Source organism: Dermacentor albipictus, chromosome 8 (assembly GCF_038994185.2).
Source record: "Dermacentor albipictus isolate Rhodes 1998 colony chromosome 8, USDA_Dalb.pri_finalv2, whole genome shotgun sequence".
NCBI lineage: Eukaryota > Metazoa > Arthropoda > Arachnida > Ixodida > Ixodidae > Dermacentor > Dermacentor albipictus.
Window position 1 is genome coordinate 32909449 of NC_091828.1, and position 25635 is coordinate 32935083.

The 25635-nt window shown below is 48.3% G+C and overlaps 1 protein-coding gene across 1 annotated transcript; it reads left to right on the forward strand.

The window, feature by feature from the left end:
* Nucleotides 1-3722: 3722 nt before the first annotated feature.
* On the forward strand, nt 3723-25554 carry LOC135901548 (uncharacterized). The gene is made up of 5 exons (XM_065431386.2): nt 3723-4111; nt 7822-8030; nt 19113-19252; nt 21023-21183; nt 25004-25554. The coding sequence occupies exons 1-5, from the start codon at nt 4063-4065 to the stop codon at nt 25141-25143; spliced, it is 699 nt and encodes a 232-aa protein (XP_065287458.2). The 5' UTR covers nt 3723-4062; the 3' UTR covers nt 25144-25554.
* Nucleotides 25555-25635: the final 81 nt, after the last annotated feature.

Here is a 25635-nt window from a genome sequence, read left to right on the forward strand (position 1 = left end):
TTTGGCCTCGCTCTGTACTTCCGCTTAGCGCTGGGCGTCGCGCTCGCAGACGCGAAGCGGTTCGAAATACATTTGATGTATTTCAGTACGTTGCACTCTTTAGGAACAAGCTACAATATTCTTGTAGCATCCCTCCGGCCGCTGCGTTTATGGCGTTCAGCTGCGGAAATCCAGTCCGCGGTGCCACACGCTTGCTTAATCTCTGTGGCTGTGATCATCCCTTGGTCTTGGTCATATCGGTGCTAGGGAAATGGGATGAGGTGAAATGATTATACTCGTTCGTCTTCCACAGCGCGTACTCCGATGTGGCAATAATGCGTAAACACTCTTGTATTTATTTAAGTGAAGTCTAGAAACTTTATGAGGTAAAAATTCATGGGGCCTTTTACGGCGCATTTGGCAGGCCAGGTTCTTGCGCTGCTGCGAACTATGAATGAATCAATGCACCGCTGTGTGCATCATGTCCACTCTGTCATCGTCGTCGTCTGCCCGCTGGACTATGTCAAAAAAATATAACAATAGTATTTGCTTGCTGTTCTAAGTATGAAGCTTGCCAAACTAACCGGGACATGGTTTTGTGCTCTATCAATCGTTCGAACTACACCAGAAAAGCTAAGCCTGTCCACCCGTTATCGAATTCTGTCCGCGGTGCCCGAACTTAACTCACCCTGTACGCACGCGAGAGGTTACTGAACTTGGTCTACACTGTTTCCACATCCTAGCTAATGTAATTACAAATAATGTTCACATTTCCGCCGCCCCTGAATTATGCGTTACTGATGATGTGTGGCATCATTCATTGGCAACAGAAAGAAGTTGCTCTAACGCAATCACAACATAACTTGCATATCTTACAGCTCATTGAAACTCAGACTAATGAGACGCAGTTAAGGTCGCTGGGACTCGTACTCGCTACAACTCACTGCCCAGCTAACTTTCCTGTACTCAGACTTATCGAAGTAAGACTGAAACCGGCTGGTACAGACATGTTCAATTGGCTTCATAAAGACTCGACTTGTATCGTGTGCTCTAAAGCAGTCTCAATCACAAGTGAATTTGACCTTAACGCGAAATCATATTAAATTTGATTTGCTGGGGTTGATTCTGACTTAGACGTATGCCCGTTTCCCTAAAATTTACTCACTAAAACTTGAGACCCATGCATGTCTATGTGGGCTCGCCTTGGCGCAAGCCCGCGTCTACTCGAATGCACTTCGACTCAATCCCACTCGAACTCAAACTCAGTTGAACTCACTGAGGCTCACTCTAAAAGACCGATGGGCGCCTCTGCATCCGAGTGAGTCGACTCATGCGCGTGTTTGGCGCAATGAAAAAAAGTGTGTCATAAAGCTAGCATGTCTACAGTTCTCTATCACTGTTTCCAATGCCGCTTATTATGTTCTTCTTGCCTGTATCACCCGCTGCGAGCCATTGGCTTCATTTTTTGTTGTCCTTGCTCGTCTGGTGTTCGTCGTAGATAACTTCGGCAACCACCAGATTTTCGTTGTTTCTGGATATCCATAAACTGTGGTATGCGCGCACTACTGTGATACGGCGTTAAAGTTGCATTTAATTCACGTAGAAATTGTACCGTACGTCATAAAAGCTGATCCACTGGACAACCAACGTCCTACATGTGTCGGCGAGATGGCCGAAACGGGACATTCGAATGTCCCTAAGAGGAAGGCCAATAATGATTCATTTTAATCATGCAATCAGCGCTTCATGTCAGGCATTTGTTGCAGAGTGGCAATTTGGGAAACCATTTGTTTTTGCACACCGAGTAGTGTACGCTTGTACACTACTCAGTGTGTGTACATTGTTTGCGGTACGCACACCGAGTCATCGGAACAACTGCAGGGAAAGCACAGGCGTATATATATTTGGCGATTGTTTGTACATTATGTGGAGTCCTGTGGTTAGCAGACTCACAGAAAACGAACGACCTCGAAATCGCATGAGAGAGCCAAACAAAGCTGTCCCTTTAGGACGGCTACCTGTTTGATCTGTAAAGGGCAGGCGGGGTGCCGGCATGTTGAATGATTACAAAATTTTAGTCCCAATCTTATACCGTAAAAGTACAGGAGGCCTAGAGAAAATGCTGCTTCTGTGGCAAAAGGCTCTTTACATTTAGGGGCGCGGCAGAAAAAAAAAACCTGATCAAAATTATTCCTCTACCACGTTCCCCACCACCCACTGCAGTTCCCGGACGATAGGACCCGCCATTTAACTTAACATTCTGTGACCAGTGAAACGGATGCCAGAGGAATCTCGCACTCGTTTACGTTAACGAAAGACTTTGGATGCGACAAACTCCGCCTATAGCTTGTTCACAATGACTCGTCCTTCATTCCTGTCTCTTGGTCAAGGCCAAGTGTCAGACGCAAGCAAAGTTGCGTTCAGCTGGTGTACTGGAGCGCGCGGGCTAACATTGTTAGGCGAGCAGGTCATTGTTATTCGCGAGCCATAGAAATGGACGCTTGGGTGACTTCAAATTTGTCCCAAGTGAGATAGGGCACCCTTGCTTAATTAATTAATTATGGGGTTTTACGTGCCAAAACCACTTTCTGGTTATGAGGCACGCCGTAGTGGGGGACTCCGGAAATTTCGACCACCTGGGGTTCTTTAACGTGCACCTAAATCTAAGTACACGGGTGTTTTCGCATTTCGCCCCCATCGAAATTCGGCCGCCATGGCCGGGATTCGATCCCGCGACCTCGTGCTCAGCAGCCTAACACCATAGCCACTGAGCAACCACGGCGGGTGGCACCCTTGCTTGTGGCAGTTAACACAACATATGAGTGAGCGACATTAGACGCAGCTGCATAAATTTCATCATCACAGATACAAGCGTCCTTGTCGTTTACTACGATGAACAATTATGCGCTCGAAAGCGGGCTTCCGTAGAGTGTAGCCGCGGTTTTCTTGAGGTTGTTACAGCTGTGTGGAGTCGGGAACAGGAAATGAAAAATACCACGCTTGCTAGAGTTTAGATTCATTGAAACGCATTCCGCTGCGCGCTGATAAGAATCGCCGTCATCGTTAAGCGCTTAACTGTTCTGAAGACAGATCTGAGTGAAAGAATACAACTTAGTTCAACGTAAAGCAACGTACAACGTGCATTGTGAACGAAAACACACCATCTTCAAGGGAAAAAAGTACGTTAAAGAAAATACTGCCTATGATACCCACGGTGAAAAGCTGCGGCATCAGTCCGAAGCACCCTTAATTAAAAACATAGTGATGCAGGAGACCGTGGCGATTATGGTCACACTCTGAAAACATGGACTGGCGCAGCGGATTCCGGACAGCTTCCTCCTCGTGCCAACAAAAAGAAAGAAAGAATGAATGAATGAATGAATGAATGAATGAATGAATGAATGAATGAATGAAAACAAGAAAGAAAGAAACACATAGCAGGCGTGACACCTGGAACGTGATAAAACACAGAAAAGCGGATGGGACGACAGACGTCGCCCGCAATGTGGCCGCGCTTTCGGCCTCCCTCCCCTGCACGCACATCTTGTTTTAACAGTTTTCGAAGCCACACGATGCGCTTGGAAGTCGCTTTCGCAGGCACATTGCCCTCCCCCCCCCCCCCTTATTATCTTTTTTTTTGGCTGTAGAAAATAACAGGCGCGAAGGGCGGTTTTATTTCTTCCGTTTTACAGTGCCCCACATGACGCCTCTCGGCGATTCCTGTTGTTTCTTCAGCTGCGGGGAATAGCTGATGGGGACGAAAGTTTCTATACTGCGGAATCTGTGAAGCTGCGTTCGGCCGGCTTTGAAAAGCGGAGTCAGGTTATTTTGTACTGTGAGAAGTGCGCGATAGGGAGTGGACAGCCTAGAGGTGGAAATACAGATGCGCGTTGCAGTAGTATGCCATGGCGACAGCAACTCTTTACTGTTGCTGCCACTGAAAGATCAAGAGTCACGTTCGTCTGAGCCGTTGCAGTGAACGCTGCGTTCGCACAAGAAGCCTAGCCTATTTTGGATATTTCTCCTTTGGACAAGAAGAGAAACGTTTTGCCAGTGCTACCAAATCGAGCATTTTCCACTGGAATGATGGCGGTGCAAATGTTCAATCACCTTCTGCTTCTGTGCTGGTCAGGTGAGCACGTGTGTCACTCACGGCGCAACGAGTCGGGCACTGCTGCACAGGGTGCCGTAATTTCGGAATGAAAGTTAGAGGGAAAGTTGCTCCGCAACTTCGATGAGGTAGTGGAGCGTACAGACGCGTTTGGATAGTTAGGTTAAATTGCGAATGTTCGCCATTCCAGTAACTATGTCATAGCAGGGTTTTTTTGCGCCTGGTGGGGGCGACGCTGTCGGCTCATCTATTCCCACTTCGCTGTGCCTGGCAATAGCTACAACTATACCGATGACATGCACTCGCGATCTGTCCATCAAACCTTCTTTTTTTTTCTTCAAGTGCGTGTTTATTTCATCTTTTGCGTAATGTTCTCGCCTGGAGTGACGCGGATGACAGAAGCAGGCCGTAGCGTTAATATTATTTCGCGTAATTTTTTCTTCGGACGACCATGCTTGCCTCAAGCGAGGCAGCATTGAGCCTCAGACAGTATATTTCGCATTACTCAAAAATTAGAAACAACTGCTAAACGCGTTAAATTAAATCTTAATACTCGGCAATACAATGCCCTGGGGAAAATGAAAAAAAAAGGAAACCTGGGATACACGCCAGACCAGTGAATGTAAACAAACCGCCACGGTTGCTTAGAGGCTACGCAGTTGTCCTGCTGAGCTTGAGCTAGCAAGTTCGGTCCCAGTCGCGGCGGCCATATTTCGATGGGTGCCAAATGCCAAAATGTTCGTGTAGTTTTTGCGCTACAAGACAACGACAAACGCGACTAGACAACGGCCAGACTGTAGCTGAGAGATGCCCTGTCACCTTAGGCCGACAACGCCTCTGACGCGACAGGCTTGCGTGACGCCGAAAAAAAAGAAACCAGCCTGCAGAATGCTGTTTGCCCAGGCTTCGGTAGGTCGGCCACAGCACAAAAATGTCGCACCGACAACGAGATTGTCGCAATAGCTGCGCTTCTATATAGACTTGATCGCGCTCAAAGTAAATGGAAACGTACAACACGCCAGCACCAAATAAACTTTCACAACGCGATTCTACAGAACATTTCCTTCATAAGAGTGACGTTCAAAATTTGCGTTTCATCCTGGCTATAGATCTTCGGTATTACCCACCGTGGTACACCCAAGTAGGCATGACGTTCCGCTGCCGAGCACGAGGTCATGGCTTCGATCCTCGCCGGGGAGGCTGCATACCAATGGGAACGGAATGCGAAAGGACTCGTGCACACCACGCATTGGATGCACAACAAATAATAATCGGAAGCGACCCAACTGCGGCGTCCTTCATAAACCGCTCTTAGGCTTTGCGGCGGTAAACCGCACAAATTTTGTGTTTTCGTTATAGCCTATTTCGATTCTTCGCTGTGCCTAACAGAAACTCTTCCCTTCGTGACATACTCGCAAAGAAAATTTCTCGGAAACGTTGAATTTGCGCTATCTTAACAGTATTCCTACACCGGAATGTTTTCTAATGCTTTAACCTTTTTAACTGTATTTTTTTTGACCCAGTCCATTTTGCAATGTAGCAAAGCAACAGTGCAAGAATTACGTTATTTCACGGAAAGAAGCCATAGCTCAGTTTTTACAACGCTCGGATGGTAGGCTTGGTTCGGTGTTTGGTTAAATTCCATGTATACCTACATACACATTGTCAGGTTGTGGTGATGTCGAAGAAGAAAGGAAGGTGCGAGCTATGACTAGTTTTTTGCTAACCCAACTTATAACCAGCAATAGACACAACACTGAAATCACTACGATGGGTGAGAGCACGGCCTTCCCTGGTGCCCCCGTGCATTCGACAACGCGCTGTCGTGAGAAAAGGTACCAAACTTCCGCAAGCGTGAGGCCGCGTTATACCGAAGCAATACCGAACCGCATCGCCGCACCAGCTATGCTTCCCCTCCGCTTGAGCGCGCCCGGTGTCGAGACTAGCGCAATGCGCGTCTCGACAGTGTTCAGTGTTCAGTGTTCGCTCTGTCCGACGCGCCAGGCTTCGCTTCGAGAGTTGTGCCTGAGCCGCCTGGCCGCGTGCGCCTGACACCCACCACCACTGCATGCGGAGGTGTCGGTCTCAGGACGATCTCGCAGGTGTTAGCCCGAGGTAACAGCTGGGGCGCCGATATCTCCCGACCCTTCACGCCACGTATAAGGAGCGTTGCAGGCGGTGGCTCGCGCAGAACTAAGAAACCGATATCCCGATGAATAGGATAGAGCTCACGGCCATGCAAGCGGGCAAAATAGGACGGGCACGCACGCTGCATGGGTATCGACACCGCACTCGAGGTCAAGTGGTGAGGTAGTACGCGGAGCTGTTATGCATGTTCAGCCTAGCCCAGCCGCGCGCTCGCAGGTGTCGTTACTTTTGCTGACGACAGTGAAACAGTTTTCTTGCGTTACGTGCGCGTCATCATTCGAGTTGTCAACAGTTTCGCTGTAAAGTCGGCGGCAGCGTCCGAAATAATTCCGGTTACATCAAGCACGTACTGCGACAAGCGACAACTTGACCATGCCTTGTAAAGCCGCCATCGACGAAACGTAAAATTATGCGCCTGTCTCAATCTTACGTTACGGCGTGCAACGCCTATATCGAAGCACGAGAAACGATCGTACACGATGGGGCCATCTTTCTTGCCCACGTTTGCTGTTCCCAGGTTATCAGAGCGCTCGAAAATCTCAACTACGTGTTCTAGAACGTCCCTCCACTCGGCAACGCACCTCGACCCTAGAGCGTAGACGACAGCGCCGTCCCTCGACGAAGTGGTCACAGCGCTTCAATGGCACACCACGACGACTGCTGGGTAACAAATGTCGTAGTCAGCTGCTCGTGACGCTCGTGTCCATGAGCTGGTGCTAAAGGTAATAATAATATTTTACGTTTTCGGAAGTAGAGGGAAACTCGAAGAGCGCTAACTTTAACAAAAACAACATTTACGCAAGTGAAAGTAAGAACGCGAGGCTGTAATGCAGGGTGCGCAGCCGTCCCCTCATCTGTTCTACCTTCTCGCGCACACCCACGCGCACGGGGGTTTCACTGCGGGTCACCGTGCTCTGGGTTTAAGTTACACGACCGCCGAAACCGCCTGCCGCCTCCACTCCCGCAGAGGTGGCACAATCTATTGAGCGCCTCGCACACCACTCAGCAGCACGCACACTGGGATTAGTGCATCTATAGATAACTGCTGGCTGTATCAATGACAGAGGAGTGTTATTTCAGAGCAGCGCTTTTCTGCCGAGGCGAGGCGCTTTGCGTGATTAGGTGGGTAAAGAAAGGGTAAACTAAAAAAAAAAGTTGTGAGGATAAAATAGAGACAGGAAGGGGCTATAGGCTGCAATACATGCAGCACAACAGTTGAAGACGGCTACGGAACTGTCTTTCGCCGCCACGTTCCAAAGGGGATGCCATCAGAAATTATATTAGAATTGTCATTGAGCCGAGAAAAAGTTCAGCGTCTAGGTCATGGTGTAGGTTATGTGTCCTGGCTAGTTGGTTCTCCATATTTTTAAACATCCCGGAAGCGGACAAAAGAGCCAAAAAGAAGAAAGGGAGACGTAGACAAGCGTTGTTTCTGTTTGGAACCCATGTCTGCCTTCGCGCTGCCTAACATGCGGAAAACAACGTGGTCTATCCTCATTTTAGAAAACGAGGGCAAGCCGTATACGACATCACAGTGCGCATGCACTTCAGCGATCGCACGATCGCACGATCCTCAATCGCAGGACGTCAAATTGCGCTTTCCGGAGCGGAGGCCGTTCCCGGCTTGAGTGCTTACGACGACCCCGTGAGGCGCACCAACTTGTACTTCGACGAGCTGCTGGCCGTGGCGCTAAAGGAAGAGGCTGCAGGCCTGGACACGCGGCCACTGCCGGCTTTCGCATTCGCCTTCGGCCGACTGCAGCGTCACGTGGCCAACTTCACTCGCATCAAGGTAAGCGAAATAAGGGCTGTTCGACCGGTGATCAAGAGAACAAAAATTGCGTCTTTATACTAAGAGAACGCACCAGCAAACTTGAAAAAGAGAAAAAAATGGCGAGGCAGACACAGACAAAGTGACAGGAAGGTAGCTGGCCACCTTCCTGTTGCTTTGTTTGTTTATTGTACAAGAAGCCGTACCTATAACTAGCTTGTAGAACAAGCGACTTTAATGAAACATTACTTGCGCAGGTGCTCCATATGGAAGTCATACATAAAGTACCCGTTCCCAGAGTAGGAGAAAATGAGCTGATTAGGCACGTACACATCTAAATAAAATCAAATATACGCTATTATAAATTGACAAGGCCAGCAAAACGATAGTAACTGCACATCCAACTACCAGCAACTACGTGCCTGTCGCCATGATGACATATAATATCTTCTTGCGATGATATATGGGTTTGTCGTGGTCTGTGCCCTCACGCGTTATCTGATGATCACATAAAAATTATGCGTTGTCGAAGCTCTTAGTGCATGCTACAAATTTTAAAAGGTCTATCCTGATTTATTCGGCTAGCTTGACGACTGGCGACTTCAATTAACTCACCTTACCGTTATGAAGGGCGCGTTACCAAGTGTACATAGCACGAAACACAGTGAGTGACTCAGGCTTTGAAGCCGTGGTGCGTGTTGGCTGCTGTGTCGCTTTGTCAGCTTAGTTGTAATACATTAGCGGTGAACTGAACCCGCATTCACAAAACTCCTGCCACGACAGATGGTCCTCTCGCTGACCGGTAATCCGGTAAGCGTCAGTTCCGATAGCGATTAGCGTGATAACGAAACGAACGTCGCTGTGAGACAATCAATCGTGGGCCACTTTTGCATAGCAGAGGCGTTGCCGAAGAGCTTGTGAGGTTTTTGTTTTCTTTATTGCTGCTTCAGGCATCTTCAGGTGTGCAAGGACTCGTGAATAATGTCGTCTCAATAGCAAACCTTAAGCCTAATAGCCTTAACCTTAAGCATTAACCTTAAGCTCGTATAGAAAACGTCGCACCCTATTCGTCCAGTGTTACACATCACAATGACACTTACTCCTTGACCATATGCCTCATGCGCCACGCACACGACGACCTGTGACGGAAAACAAGATGTTATGGGCACATTTACTTTCGCCACTGCCTTCCTGATCGCTCGAGCAGACATGAGCGTTGTGCGCAAACTCTTGGTGCCATCTCGGCTATCCGCTGCAGCATATGAAGGGCACTGGTTCCTTCAAAAAGCTTCAGCTATCAAAATTACAAAACAACCAACACAGCTTAAGAAGACGTTTATCACAATGAAAACAGACAACTGCGCATGCGCACTTTACATGGAATAATTAGAAATTGTGCTGCCAGTCGCGTCCATTTTTCACGCGTGTTTACTTCTTATGCTCTTGTCGCCACAAAAAAAGGAAAAAAAAAACTGAAGATTGCACTGCAGCGAGGGTCAAATCCCGCTTCTCTGGCGATTGCTGCCTGAATGTCCAAAGAGATTGAGTGTCCAATTACAGACGGAATGTCCAACAGTGGGCATTCCGTCTCGGCTGGGCATTCAGGATCGTTGGACATTCAGTGGGGAACGATGCTCCACAGCCAAAGCGTCGATTCACGGGTGCCGCTGCCAGCGATCATTGAGTTGATACTTAAAAAGCACGCGCTCTATTAAATTATGGACGCTGCATAAATAATTCGTTATATAGGGTGTTCCAGCGAACACTTTCAGAAATTCTTCAAGGTTGTCTGTGGCCGACAGTAACTGGAACACCAATGCCCTTCTCCGCAAAGTATACTGGGGTTATCCTGAGAATTTGTTTCAAGTGGATCCGCCTTGCGAACCCCACCGCTACAATTTGTGAATTGCAATATGGGCCATTCGGTAATTATGTAAAAACGTAATTCGTGAATTTTTTTATTAGTCGATTATGCATTTTTATTTTTTTGTGCGAGTAATGTCCGCCTCTTCGAGTAGACCGGCTCAGTAACTATAGTATTGTGCTATCTGCCACAGGTAACCTCTAAAAAATTTTGCAAGGGTTCGCTGAAACACCGGGTAGATATCGCTAGAGAGAGAGAGAGAGAGAGAAAGGCAAAGGAAAGACAGGGAGGTTAACCAGAGATTATCTCCGGTTGGCTACCCTGTACTGGTGGAGGGGCAAGGGGATGCGATAGGTGAGAGAGAGAAGGATAAAAAATAAGAAGAAATAAAGAAAAATCAAACTACACACACATGCACGTGCACACAAACTGTTTCTGTGGGTACTGTCACGCAGCCCGCAAAGTCGTTCCTAGTGTTATGCAGCGTCACCGTACAATCCTGCGTCACACAGTGAAGTCACAATCTGTCAGAAAGTCCAGTGTCTTTTAAATACCGCAGCAGTGCCTTCATAGCCGATCGCGCTGATGTTCACGTACAGCTTCCAAGGATCTTGTTTTCTGTCATTGGGCGCTTGTCCAGTTTGTCAAGGGTGGCTGAGAGGACTGCTCTTTGCGGGTTGAAACGAGATCACTGACAAAGAAGGTGCGCGATTGTTTCATTGCACCCGCAGAAGTCAGAAAGTGGGCTGTTGGACATTCCGATAAGAAAAGAGTACGCATTTGAAAGTGCTACTCCAAGCCATAGACGAACTAGAAGGGTGCAGTCACGTCGTGGAAGCTTGGGCGTAATATGGAGCTGCAAATTAGGGTCTAGGGTATGAAGGCGTGCACTTGTGAAATCGGATGAATTCCACTGCGCTAACGTCAGGTCATGTGCAAGTACGGCAAGTTTTTTCACTGCGTCGGCTCTCGAAAGAGGAATGGCCACGCAGTTGACACCGTCATGGGCAGATCGGGCAGCTGCGTCTGCTCGATCATTGCCATGTATGCCACAGTGACTAGGTAGCCACTGATACAGGATATCATGTCCTTCGTCAACTATGCGATGGTGTACTTCTCTGATCTCTGCGACGAGCTGTTCATGTGATCCATGGCGCAGTGCTGAGAGTACACTCTGTAGGGCTGCCTTGGAATCACAGAAGACTGACCATTCATCGGGTGGTTCCTCCTGAATGAGATGAAGAGCCGCACGCAAGGCTACCAGTTCAGCAGCTGTCGTTGATGATACATGTGACGTTTTTAGCTGTATTTTGACGGGTCTTGTTGGTATCACCACAGCAGCAGCTGAACTTGCCGATGTGACTGAGCCGTCGATGTAAACGTGTACACGGCTACTGTGCACCTCATGTAAAAGCTTTAATGTGGCCTGCTTCAGGGCAAACGATGGCATGCTAGCCTTCTTCGTGATTCCTGGGATGGTGAGGCTATTTCAGGTCTGTGCAGACACCATAAAAGTGAGGATGGTCTTGCTGCTGGCATGTAGTTCGATGGCAATGAGGTACGATTGGCAACAATTATACGACTGATAGTTGCGTGTGGCGTTTCTGCGGGTAGAGCTGCAAGATGGTGAGAAGGTAGTCGGGCAACGTGTCGAATATGTGCCCTGAGGGCGTACGTTGATATTGGGTGATCTCGAGCTATGACAATCGTTGCCGCTGTAGACGCACACCTCGGAAGACCAAGACACGTCCTTAGCGCTTGAGCTTGTATTCCCTGGAGTACACGCAGGTTTGTTTTGCAGGTGTTACCAAGTACAGGGAGGCTGTATCTTGCGAAACCGAGGAACAAGGCGTTATAAAGCTGCAGCATTGACCGAACCGATGAGCCCCATGACTTTCCGCCGAGAAATTTGAGGAAATGTATTATTGTCCTCAACCTCCTCTTTAGGTGTGAAACATGCGGACTCCATGATAGGTCGCGGTCGATAATTACACCTAAAAAGCGGTGTTTCCGTGCATTTGCAACTGCTTGTCCATTGACACTTACAGAGTAACGCTTCGTTGCCTTCCGAGTGAAAGTAACAAGGCAGCATTTCTCTGAAAACAGCTCTAGGTTCTGTTTTCGCAAGTACAGTGATGTTAAGGTGTTCAGGTACGAGCACGGCCTTTTGTAGCCGTGCTCGTACCTGAAGTCATGTTACAGCAGACGCCCAAATGCAGATGTCATCGGCATAGATTGATACCTGAACTGTGCTGGGCAAGCATCGGACTAGGCCAACGAGTACTAGGTTGAATAGCGTCGGGCTCAACACTCCGCCTTGCGGTACTCCACGGTACGTTTGGTGTTGAGTCGTGGCGCCATCCTAGGTCATCACAAAGAAATGCCTGTCGGTCAAATAACTGCACAGCCACTGAAAACTGCGGCCACCGATTCCGGCTTCAATTAGAGTCTCTAAAATGGCATAATGTGCTATATTGTCATAGGCGCCTATATTGTCATATCGCTAACTTCAGGAACAGTTTATGTGGTCGCACGCCTGTCTTATTGGTTCCCAGGCAAAAGATCTAGAACCCGCGCATACTTTTTTTTCATTTTGATGTACATTTGGAGCAGCCGACAGCTCACGTTGTGTAGCGTGTTTAGCGACTCAAATAGTTTTTTTTTTCTTAATATATGGGGAAATGACGTTGCCCAGGTTCGATCGCGACCGTACTGGCTGCATTTATATGGGGGTTAAATGCAAAAAATAAATATTAAATAAATAAACGCTCGTGTACGTAGGTTTAAGTGCACGTTAAACAGCCACAGGTGGTCATAATTTAACCGGAGTGCCCCACCACGGGGTCCCTCGTAATCGGATCATGAAATTTGGCACGTAAAAAGCCATAATTATATTATTATTTTAATTCCGGGAGGATTCGCAAGGAGATATTTGATTTAAAATACTCGCTTACTTTAGAACTAATACTGTACGTCGGTGTTTTACCTTGGTGGATATTGAGGTGCAAACCGTGTATTTAGCGAATTCTAGAAGACCTTCACTGTCAAGCGGAAACTGTGGACGAAGAAATGGCAGGAACATGGTAGAAAAATAAACAAAATGTTATTGTATGCTAGCCTAGTAACTTATATGGGCATATATGCCATTTAGCGACAGCTTTTCGAGAGGGCTATTCTGTGGGAGGCCAACTAATGGACTGAGCATATCGACCACCGCTGGTTGGAGTCGTACCACCGAAGCGGAGACTGGCTGGGGCAGCCTGTGCCCTGACCGTTGGTACAGCTTCAGCCAATCACCGGTGTCCGAAATGCATAGACCGCTACGAATAAGTCGGCTCACAATAACCCCTCTCCTCCATAACTCCCCAGGTTTCCTTATTTATTACCTCCATCGCAGATATTACAATGATATTTATCATCGCCATAATTATCATTTCTATATGTTCTTGTTTTCTAGTTGAAGGCAGGAAGTAGCCGCAAAATAAAATTATTTGACCATCCCACTCTTCACACCGTACTCAGTCATTGTGGCTAACCGGAGTTTTGTTATGTCATCAACGTATCATCATCAACAACGTGCCAACATCTTCTCGCATGGAAGATCACGTATTCGTGAACGAGATATCTTATTTTGTTGTAGCGCAAGCTGAACAACGACAATAGAAAGGCACATCTGACAAACACAGCGCTCAGCTTGCGCTACAGCAAAATAAGATATGCCATACCAACAAGCCCCTATAGCTATCCTCATCGTGAACGAGTTCCTCTGCAGCGGAAGGCGTCACGAGGCACCGAGCTTTCAATCCTTGAGTCAATCGGGGTGCGTTGCTCCGGTTGCTTCCGCACCCCCCACGCCGGCGCTCGCCACCTCAACTCGCGTGTCTATTTCGAAAGGAGGCTTATTTAAGGAAGCCCGAGAGGGGGGGAGACCGAAGGTTCACCCGGGGTGCAAGCAGTCCCATTTTGGCGTTCCCTCACGCGGTCACACTCATGGTTCGCTCTTCTGCATTTACTTATGAATGCATTTCGCAAATGGCGTCCCGGAAGGCAAGAGCGGTTCGCGGCACTGTCCGCAGGTCGGTGCACACTCTGAGACATTACGATCCCCTCGTGGTCTCGTCCTGTATTGGGCATCCGTCTTAAGCGCGTAGCAAGCGTTGTCCTTGTTTGGTGTCTTTGCTCTATCGTTCCGTGTTTTTGCTTTAATTTCATGACGGAGCCCTCTCATAGACACGTGCGTATACAATGCGCTTCTATGATGAAGTTGAAGTTTGAGGAGTTGGTACGGCATGCTTGCTAGTGGAAAGCGCACTGAATCGCGTAACACCGAAGAATAGCAGTGCACACGCACTGTGTGTGTGTGTTCCTAGTCTTTTGTGTTTCGCGATTAAATGTGCTTTTCACTGGCAATTTAGCACACTTCGATGAGTTAATGCAGCAAAACAGCGTGCGATGTCTTACAAGCCAAATTTGGAACTTTCGCTTGAACAGCCACGCACGGACGGCGGTAACAAGCTATAGATTTACCTTTGCATTCGTTCTGAGTGTTCCGGCTACGCGCGGGTGTGACACGTTGGTGTGACGCAGCACACGAGGCCATTGTTGAGCAAAAGAAACAGCGCCCCTGCAGCTGCCAGGCATCTCACAATGCTGGAGTGATGAGGAGCGTCGCACCTCGGTGGTGCGCGACAGAAACCGTTGGCGTTAGTGAGCGCCCGATTAATTATTGGCTAACGTTAGCTTGGTGCGTGCGTACAACACTCATGCTATCAGCGCAAGGTGCAACGCTGTCCTAGCTCCGCCATCAAGCATATTGAGAGGAGAGCTGACTGCGCATCGTCTTCGTTTATTCGTTTTTTTCGGCAAAATTCATTCCGCGGATCTGGAGACCCTAACGCTTCTCCGGCGTGGGCCCCCCATGCCCTGCCGATTAAAGTACAGCACGACGTCGGTAGCACTGCCGACGGCGGGAACGAGCATAGAGCGTCTGTTATATAACAGCTATCGCAATAAATGCGAGGCAGTAAACTGTCGATCGCGTACGGAAAATCTTAAGCGCTCCGCTACGTTGGGATGGTAAAACTGCATATTTCTATCTGTATGTCTTCCGATTTATTGATTGACTGAATAATTTGTTCAGTTTAGTGGCTCAAACATAGAGCTACGCTGTCAGGTGCATACAGTGGCGTAGCTGGAAATTATGTGTGGAGGAGGGGGTGGGGGGGTAGAGTGAGGTTGGGCTGTCGCATAAGAAAATACGACAAAACCGCAATTTGATCAGTTGACAACACGTCTTCGTGCTGCAACAATTTTTTTTTTTTTGCAGGAGGGGGGGGGGAGGTAGGGGTATGCGGGTAGAAATAAATGCAAAGGGAGGATTACGGCGTTGGCCACAAGCGAGTATCTACATTGGACTACTGATTGCACTACCGAAGGACCGACTGAATAGAAAGAAAGTGCAAAGGTTTGTCCACAGAGAATCATGCGCATAGTACTCGGTATCATACACCGGCGATACGAAAAAGAGAGAAAGGAGGTATACGATAAAAGCCCGCATACAAGACAAATCGTCATCTGGGGATAACTAAACGAGACATAAGTCTTACCAGCGCACAATACCACTGCAGCAAACTCAGCGCGAACGTTTATTTACACCGGATTTCGCGATTCAATCGTCGCTGTCCATGGTTGCACTATCAGAGTTTCTTTTCCAAGAACTCTTCCCAGCTACAGGGATCTTCTGTGCCGTCGAGCAAATTGGAAATGGCGCACTTTTATGCGAAGCATATTACGAGAGCTCAACCCAGCTCCTCAGGAGCGGCGGTGTCGCCTTCAATACCACGTGACACCGTGACGTCACGACAGAGGAGAAACGGGGTCCAACTCGCGCCGTCGCTCGCGGCGTCGCGGCGGTATATAAGCAGCTGCGCTTGCCTCTGCTAGACACTCACGAGGTGAGATGCCTTCTGGAGACAGAGCTGCTCGTTGGAATGAGAAGCGAAGGTTGGGGCGTGCTACAGAGACTGTGTCTAGATGGCTTTGGCTCAACTCTTGCAAGATGGGCTGGGTGGGAATCGAATCAGGGTCTCCGGAGTGTGAGACGGAGACGCTACCACTGAGCCACGAGTACGGTGCTTCAAAGCGGTACAAAAGCGCCTCTAGTGAATGCGGTGTTGCCTTAGAAACGAGCTGTTTCTAATGCCATCTTCGGCTGGTCGTTTCTGAGTGTTCTGGAGCGCTCTCGCGAGCGGCGTTGTCTTCGGCTGGTTGAAAGAGCGTGCGCGCCCTGCGTTCGGCTGGTTCTTCTCGATTGCTCTCCTCCATCATCGAGCGCTCTGAGGTGATCCGAGCCCTGTCGTCGGAGCAGTCGTCGAGATTGAAACCTCATTGCAGCGCTGCGTCGCTGCTGTTGGCGACGGCCCACCGTAACCTAGGCAACCTAGGCCACTGCATGCCGGCGTCTCGACGAACGCTCGTCCCACGTCCGCCGGTTTTTCCGGCAGCGCCGGGAGCTTTGAGTAGTCACGTGGTTTCGCATCTGCCATTTCCTCCTCCGAGAGCGAGTCGCACGTTCGGCTTGCGCGCTTGTCCTCTAGCTCTGAGCTCGGGGAACGACGGATCTGCCCGACTCTGCTTCGGGGGTGTAGGCGACCAGTCGAAGATACCATAATTTATAAGGCTCAGGCGTGCGTCGCTTGCTCAGGCGCACATTTCGTTGCCGCGCCGAACGCTGCGTTGCTCGACGCTCACCGCGTCCAATGCGGGGCGCGTAGTCGCTGCGCCGTAGCCCATTGTCTTACATCCCTTGGCGGGTCGACGGGAACGCTGTCGCGTTCCACTCTTGAAGGCGAAGCACAGTAACGCGTGCGTTGTTTCTTCGTCTAGCCGAACCAAATATAGCCAAGCAACAGCAGTTCACCAGGCTAAACAGTGGTTCAACAACTAAAATAAAGGCTAGTATGCTTCGCATCCTGGGCTTAACCTTAGCTAAGCCACAGCCATTTTTTTTAAACGCACGTCAAACAGGGTACTCCGGAATTACGAGGACAAATATGGGAGTGCTATAGTTGTTGATTTTCTGTGTGGATAAAATTACCGTCCTCTTAAAGGCAACCGACTTCTGCTTTGGCGGTCCTGACATTTTGCAACTTGAATGCGGGCGAGAAAACAACCACGTCACTTCCGGATAACGTGTGCTTCATTTGATTAGCACGTTAGCTCGTCGCTGGCGAGGCGCGTACTCGTTTGCTATGTCAGCACATCCATGGAGGCCAAACCCACGCAGTCTCTCTGCGCCAGAAGATTATGAAGATAATTATAGCAATGCAGCAATAACGTAAAAAAATTGAGCACGATTTCTGGCTGTTCTACGTATTCTACGTAACATATTCTACGAGGAAGAAATTTGGTAGGCTAATAATTGGAAAAAATACTTGTACTATGTGCCGGCTTTCGCGGTATGTTTAAGCACAGGTGGGTACCTCAACCGTGCCTGTAAAGAATAAAAAAAAACTAAACGTGGAGGGAGAGTTAACAGAGTTGTAGGGGGCCGCTGGGCCATGCTTGCGTCCAGATGGGCGCTCGGTGGTTGCAGCGTGTGGGCCAGGCACGAAGAGCAAGGTCACTGGCTGGCTGTCGAAACACATTTCCGAGCGGTTTGCGTTTTCGCTGTTTAAAAAGGACGTCAATTTGATGTTTCACCCATGTAGCCTACAGAGACAGCGAGTAGTTTCCGCCGCGAGAAAAGACATCGTAGACAGAATTCGAGAATAGATTCCGGTGCAGTTGGTTGTAGTGGTCGCTGTGCGTGACACCATGACAAAATTTCCAAAGGCAGGCGGCAGGCCTGAAGCCCCATAGCTGCCCCCCCCTCCCTTCTTTCCTTTAAGTACGCCCTTGCGTGCAGAGCAACATATATAAGTTCCTTATTTGGGGCCTCACTTGGCTGCACCGATTTCTGAGCGCCCATTTCTTGTTCTTGTTGTCTTATATTACTGCCATTTTGTTTTGCGGAGCTGCATTTTGTTGCCCGAGGTACTATTCTGCACACTTCCAAATTCCGCCATGTCGTCTAATTGGCTAATGGTGGCATTCTTAGGCAATCGGAGGCGGCTGTCTCTGATAGGCCTCTCTGATAGGCTCAAATAAGGTCCCCTTTACCAAATTTGACGACGTGGCAGAATTTGCCAATGCGAAGAATAATGTGCACTCTCCCCAGCCGAATTTGAAAAGGTGGTGGCGGCAGCGGCGGCGGCCGCCGTGATTCTGACATTCGTGAATCCGGGATGAGCGGCAGAACGCTACAACTGTAAAAACTTTTTCCGTCTTTCATTTCCCCTTACCCTCCCTCCAGTGCAGAGTATCAAACCAGAATCTTCTCCGCTTAACTTTCCTGCCTTTCTTACCCCGTTTATCTCTCACTGTCTCTGTCTAAAAAAAAGCCATGGTGAGTAATTAATTTGTCCCAAAGTTTGCGCCAGTGAAGTAACCTGCGTAGGAAGATTATTAATAGTGTTGAATGAACGTTAGGTCCTTCATGACTGGTATATTCTTTCTACAGGAAAAATATGCCGTCAGTTGCAGCATTATTCTGACAATAATCGAGGGAATAAATTCTTGTTGTACTTTCTCCATTGTTGAACGTTTACCCGTATATAGCCTCTCAGTATGGTTATATAGCTTCTTTTTCTTTTATGTGTGTGTGTGTGTGTGTGTCAGTATAATGTATAAGCATAATCTGTGACCAATGCTTATGTGCCACCCCCCCCCTCCCTAGTATAATATATTCGTAATGAGGGCCTTTGGGGCTATCTTCAATAAATAAATAAATACATAAATTATGGAACACCGGAATACGGGCACTTAGAATGAGCAGTCCCGCCATTGTCAACCCAGCCCACGGAGCTTCTATTGTTTTCCATTTCACTTAGATAGCTCCGACAACCACCTCCCGAGAGATATTGAAGGGGTAGGCCAGGTGCTACCTACTGGATGCCGTAAACAAGTCGGCTGCTGCGTATTCATCCACTTACAACGGCTTTTCGCCGAGAACACTTATGCTGCACAATAGCGTTACTTTGCGTTCTAGTTGAGTAAAGCGTCGCAAGATCTCGATAACAGCGCTGCCATTACTGAAAATTTACACGCGTACGTTGACGTGGTCTCCCAATGGCCATGCTGTAAGGGAATTATCTGTGGCTGCATGGAGGTTCTTTCAGAGAGTTACGACCACGCCGCAGGTCACAGGCCTGTCGGGCGGCGTGCAGCGGTACGGTGATGCCAGCGCCCCCGGATACCTACGCGGCAACTTGACCACGGGCTCGTACATACGCTTCGAGGATGCCTCCGTACACTGCGGGGGACATGTGCGCCTCAATGGGTGAGCACTACTCGATGGCTTTCATGTCAAACAGGGAGGACACGAGGCAGAACGGCTGCTAAAAAAACTCACCGACGATTACGATACTCCCTAATACGAAAAAGAAATATTGGCTGGCGCGGGAAATCTCTCTCGTGCGGTGCCTTGCAGACGGAGCGAACTGTGGCGCGACTGCCCCGCTAATCGAGATATCGCGAGAGTCAGCACGTGGATGACACGTGGGCGCGACTCACAGCAGCCGCCGCCGACAGACCTCCCAGACGACGCGCTCTATCCTTGCGCCATCTCGTAGCATCATCGCCGCACTAAGCTTTCCTTCTCACCCTTTCACCATACTCTCCTCCCCCGCTTTTCTCATCGCTTCTTTCAACCCCCGCTCCGCTCCGCGTTCGCTCTTTCATCTTTCGCTCTGCTCGTTCGCTCAGTTACGCCGACGCTCACCGCACGAACAGGCGCCTAAGAACTGCGCTCTAAAAGGCCACCCCGTGCAGTTGGTCACAAATTACTGGTCGCTGAGTGCAGACCGTACCTATACTCACGTGGCGTCGACGTTGGAACATCAAGGCTAATCAAGGCTTCACGCAATCTCTTTCAAATCTTGCACAATAAGCAGGTCCTGGGTTTTTACAGCATAAGAATACTATAGGCCTTGCTATCCCAGCAGCTTGTTAGATCCTGCGAGTCGCAATAAGCTTTGAGACTTGGCCTTGTTGTTAGAGCAAAGTTTAGAAGCGACGAGATGAACGCCATGCAGGACGCAAGTCCGTGATTTTGCCGGCCGCTGAAGAATATGACGCGTGCGTCAAGATGCCGCAATAAAATGAAAAGGAAGAGCTGAAACAAAAAAAAACGTTAACAATAATAACGTTGTTGAAGACACGCACGCGTCATTTGTTGCTGGAATACATGGTGCTCGTTGAGTTGTCTTCGCGCGGCTAGGTGCGTATATAATCAGGGGCACTCTTACATAGACAACTACGTTCTTTCGAAGAGATAAAATAAATGTAGTGAAGCTTAGGCGATAGCAATAACGTGCAGTGCAACAGGGGGTGCTTAATAAAGGGTGTACATTTGTGCATACAATAACTATTCCTACAAGAAAGCGTTGCGACGTCACTTAGTTACGTCAGAAAGGCAGGTAAAATTTTTATTGACGTCTATAGTAAAGCATTCGCTCAGTGGCTGTAGAAAAGAGCGACTTGAACTTCTTTATTGCTACGTTCACGGCCACGCGGTACACATTCTGAGCCGTGAATGCGCAGGGAGCTTCCCCAGGACGAGGCTGCAATGACAACAGTGCACGTTTATCTGTTTGCTAAAACGATCAGTTGCAAGCCACTGCTTTTCCCTGGCCAACACACTCGTTAGAACGTCTGTTATCAATTCGTGAAAGGACGCTGTGCTCCCTGGCGGTGTTCTTACTTCCAGATTAGTCGGCGCGCTAGTGGGTACGTGTTAACGAACATAGTGCTGTCAGGAAGCGGGATGCACATGGTATGATGCCACTGAGGTCCAACCTATTACTATCAGTAGCGACAACCAACTCGGCAAGTTATGAACAGGCCCCAGCGGTCGCAGGAAGCGAGTTTCCGAACCGAACACCGTGTCGAAATACACGTATTGCTTGAGCTGTTCTTGTGCTTCAGCTGCGAAGGTGATGACCCCTAAGCTGTTGTTACAGGTCGCAATTTAACAACCGTGTACATTGTTTGCGGCATAGTTAAGCAATTGCTGGATTACGATCGGTGATGATCTGGGACGTATGCGCAGCATGTTCCAGGCTCAGTTCGTGGACCTGCAACTACTGCTCAAGTACACCGTGGCGCTGGTCGAGGTGATGGGGTTCCCGGGGGACAGGCCGAACCTCCTCACCTTCCAGCTCGCTTCAGCTGGCGTCAACCTGACCGCGGTCAGTCCGAACAGACGACCAGGTACGTAGGCGCCCCTTCGCCCTAATGTCAGCGAAGAGGTGCAATGGTTGACACGTGATGTGAAGGAAATGTCATTCGTTCAATGCGACACATATTTGCGCCTTGCTGGCAGCGTCGAGTAGCGCGTGCTTCGAGTACGGAAACCAGTTTTGCGCGGTAGAGCGAGTCCTGTCCCTCTTAAGCGATTTATTCCTCTGCTAAGAAGCCCATGTATCGTCCAATCAAGCCCGAATTTTGAGGGTGTGCTAAGGAGTCCCACTTACGAACAATGACAGTCCGGCGACGGCTAAAGCACGTGAACGGCTTTCAGCTGCCGTTCGGGCAAGGAAAGTATATATGTACACATTACTCTTGCGGGATACTTAGAAGCAGACAAGCTCACTACACGTCGCAGTTCAATCTGTAGGTTACTCGAAACTGCCTTTAAGAAAATCAGTTCGTGTGCGTTAATATTTACAATTTCCACGACAGCTTTGGCAATTGTCTGCAGGTCAGTTCTCACATTGCGGTACCAGAGGGCGGAAACGCTGAATGCATTCTTTCAATTAAAATCGTAATTCTATGCAATATTAATGGTTGTAACAATGGCAGAATACACTTATGTAATGACAGACCTAGAAATGAGTCATAATCGCCATCAACGTTTGTAGTTGCACCGCTGGCAGAACTTAACAGATATCGTCTCTCACACTCGAGTTCCTGAACAATTACAGAACAATACGTATTAAATTTCGCCAAAATTTTATGCCAGCGTGAGTTGACATCGTGCACGGCCCATTTTAATTTGGAGTCAGCTCTCGAATTTTTGCAGCGTTGGCCTTGCAATACGGTTAACGTATGTGGTGTTGATACGCGGCGTTCGAGGTAATTTTGGCCAAGGTGTAATTAGTCGGCTGTGCTATTAGGAGCATAGGAGCGTAAGACCACCAGGAGCGTAAGACCACCACTCTGTGAAGCAAGTAAAACATTCTTTTTGCATAGTTTAGTTGCATAGTTGTGAAAATAATTATTCATCTCCGCAACAGTTCAACTTAGAGAAAAACTTGCGACTCAGGAAATTGCTGAGCTGTAGTTCAGAAAGACTGACTGCTGGGGTAGCTGGCCTTACAGGTTGACTGGGAAACCTAGAGCAAAAAAAAGTTCTACACAGAGACAAAAACAGACGAGGCTGAACTTGTTCCTCGTCTGTTCCCTGTGCCTGTGTCAAACTCTTTTGTGCTAAGTTTTTCAGTGAAATTGTAGAACGCTCTAGGAAAAGTCCAATTCTGTAGCAAGTCCAGCGCATTTTTGTTTTCGCGTTAAACAAAGCCCGCGAAATATAGGAAGAGCAAATGTTCTATCCACAACATACTTTCATAACCTTGGTTCTCGCCGTGCGTAGTTAATTATTTAAGCACAGTAGTTGGCGGTTAATCTTTCAAAGCTACGCTGTTGATTATGAGTAGTTTCATGGCGAAAGTTCATGTGCAATCACTTTGACATCTGGCCCGCTGTTGTCCATGAGTCTGAGGGTGCTTTTGTGGGTAAACTGTAGCACAGAACCTCTTGTAAACGGTCAATGAGAGTCTTCATGAGGGCACTTTTCAAGCAGAGTACCCCATTATCGCATGATCTTGAACATCATCCCCCACTAAACTGTGGCTATAAGCTAATCTCGCAACCTGATCGGTCAATTAAAAAATGGTGTTTAACGTCCCATACCAACGTTGGGGTTATGACAGACGCACTGGCGCAGCGCCCTCCATTAATTTCGACCCCCCGCGCTTGGTTCTTGCAAATCCTCATCTTCGTACATGAACATTGGTAGATTCCGCTTCCACGGAAGTGTAGCAGCCACTGCAGCACGAAAGCATCTGAACACCGTCGCCGCTGAGACAGTGCTGCGGGTGACCACGTGACTTCGTGCAGCTCATCTAAATACTGTAATCAGTCGGTCGCCAAGCTGATCGAACGGCAATGTTTAGAAGAAATGCACCTAATCTAGGAACAGTAAGCTGGGCGAGTTTGTGTGTTTTGATCGCAAAGCACCATCGTGTGACCTCTAAAACCAAGAGAAAGACCACGGCCAAGAAACATGAGCGAAGCGTCGTGCTCATTTTCCTGGTCTGTGTATTCGCGCGTTGGTTCTCAAATAAAAGGTTCTTCAGCGTTTGCCGCACTGAAGCACCGTGCTGCATATGGCAGGCTTATTGGGACTCTCGAAATCGTATTATTCGGTGCGCCGAGCGTTTATTTTGTTTTCTGTCCCACGGCTAGACAAGGCCACCCTGGAAAGAGAGGCCACCCACAGTTGACGAAGCTGACGCGTCGTCAGCTGCGGCTGAATTTGGGTACCAACGTGAGTTGTGGACTCAGTCCCAAACCCGACGTGCACTGCTAAGTCGGGAACCTATATTTGTGAGTCCCTCCTACACTGTTTTTTTTTTCTCTGCAGCCCCGCGTATATCTCGCCATCACCGTAAGGGCAAATGCAAATGCTCTTTAGTTCAGCAGCAGGTACATAAATACGACATCGCTGTCGGACTCGGCAAAGCAGCGCCTTTCGAGAAGCCGCAACTTCCTCCTCCACATCCTGGACGGAAAACTTACAGCTGGCGTGCACCAGTGCATTTCACTCATTAGGCACCGCGTGTCAAGGGCTTTAGCATCGAGATCACGGTGCGACTTAAAATAACTGGTCCTCCGTTCTAAGGGTGACTCGTCAGTGTCTAAACATGAAGTTGGGGCCCTATTTTTGATTTCTTCTCATATAACGAATGTTTTCGAGCCGCTGTTGACGGTGACGTTATATTTAAACGGAGAGCTTCAGCCAGAACGTATGCAAATTAGCGATATACAGTTTTATAAGGGTACCGGGAAGAAGTCGCAAGGACAGCGCTGGTGTAGACATCTGATGCCGGTTTGTTCAACAAGAAAGAGAGTAAAATTTTGTGCGTTTTAGATGGCACTGCTACGTAAGAATTTTCTGAGTGTCACGAATCAGGAATCATGCGTCCCTACGTTCAGCCTCTACGTAAGCTACATATGACAGCCGCACCAATGCAATAAAGATTAAACATATATATATACATATATATATATATATATATATATATATATATATATATATATATATATATATATATATGTATATATGTATATATATATATATATATATATATATATATATATATATATATATATATATATATATATATATATATATATATATATATATATATATATATTGATACGGAGTTTCAAAACACCGATCCGGCAAAACGAGACTGTTACAAGACGTCACTGCTGTTATTCGCTCCCTAGGTATACCCTGTTGTAGGTTACAAGCATAAGAGGTGGGCAGCTTCGTGTTTTTCTTTCTGACATAGCTTCGTAAATTCAATAAAATAAAAATACGCTGACGAGTTGTAGGATTGCGTTGGAACAGAATCCAGTTAATCATCCACAATATTTTTTTGTGTCTTCATAACAACAAAATAATGGCCACAATTAGTACATGACCGGGCTTGTTGGAGAAGTGTGGGAGAGTCCTTTTCCCTGCAGTGGGCGTAACCAGGCTGATGATGATGATGCTGATGAACCACAATTTTAAAGCCCTGTTTGCATACGTTATATGAAAAATAATAAGTATTAGGCCTGAGGCTTTATACACCTTTTTTTCTCATCTGAAAACGAGACCAAGGCTTGCCGTAGGCCAAAACGAATTAAAAAGCACGTTTTTTTCGACAGCCGACGTTCGACAGCCGAATGCCGGCAGAACAGCAGAAGACGCGGAGGCCGGTGACGGTATAACAACTAACCGCACCCTTGATGAACGCAGCCGTGGACGAAGAGGAACTCCGGCAGCTGATGGAGTCCGGACGTGCTGCCGTGCGGGCTTCCACCGAGCACTTCCTGAACACCGAGTTTCGGGCTGCACTGCAGAGGGCCGTGGCGCGAAAGCCCATGCCGAATCCCTGAGCCAGGATTCACCCCAGCGTCAGGCATCGCCCACACAACCGAATGCACTCGCTGCTGGGCAAGCAGGGGCGGCTTACTGCATCATTTTTTTTTCAACGTTGCCTATAGCAGCCGCATGCTATCGTGTAGTATACATCAGTTTCAATTTTCATACAGGTTTCTGACTTCGCTGCTTTATTTTTTTTTTTTTTTGCCGTCTTGGTTGCTTGGTGGCTTTGGCACTGCGTTGCTAAGCACGAGGTCGCGGGAGCGAATCCCGGCCGTCGCGGCCGTATTTCGATCGCGGCGAAATGCAAGAATGCCCGCGGCCGTGCACTGTGTGTGCGCTAGAGAACACCAACTAGTGGAAATCAATCCGGAGTCGCCCCCTACGGCGTGCCTCACAATTAAATCGCGGTTTTGGCACGTAAAGCCTGAGTTGTTTTTTTTTCTTTGCTTTTAATTTTAATACCTGCAGCGCATGAGCAAAATTGCGTCCTGCTCAAGAGCGTG

Coding starts and splice junctions, on each gene's coding strand:
- LOC135901548 (XM_065431386.2), top strand. CDS start 4,063: ATGATGGCGGTGCAAATGTTCAATCACCTTCTGCTTCTGTGCTGGTCA. Junction 8,031..19,112: donor CCAACTTCACTCGCATCAAG/GTAAGCGAAATA, acceptor ACCACGCCGCAG/GTCACAGGCCTGTCGGGCGG. Junction 21,184..25,003: donor CAGTCCGAACAGACGACCAG/GTACGTAGGCGC, acceptor TGATGAACGCAG/CCGTGGACGAAGAGGAACTC.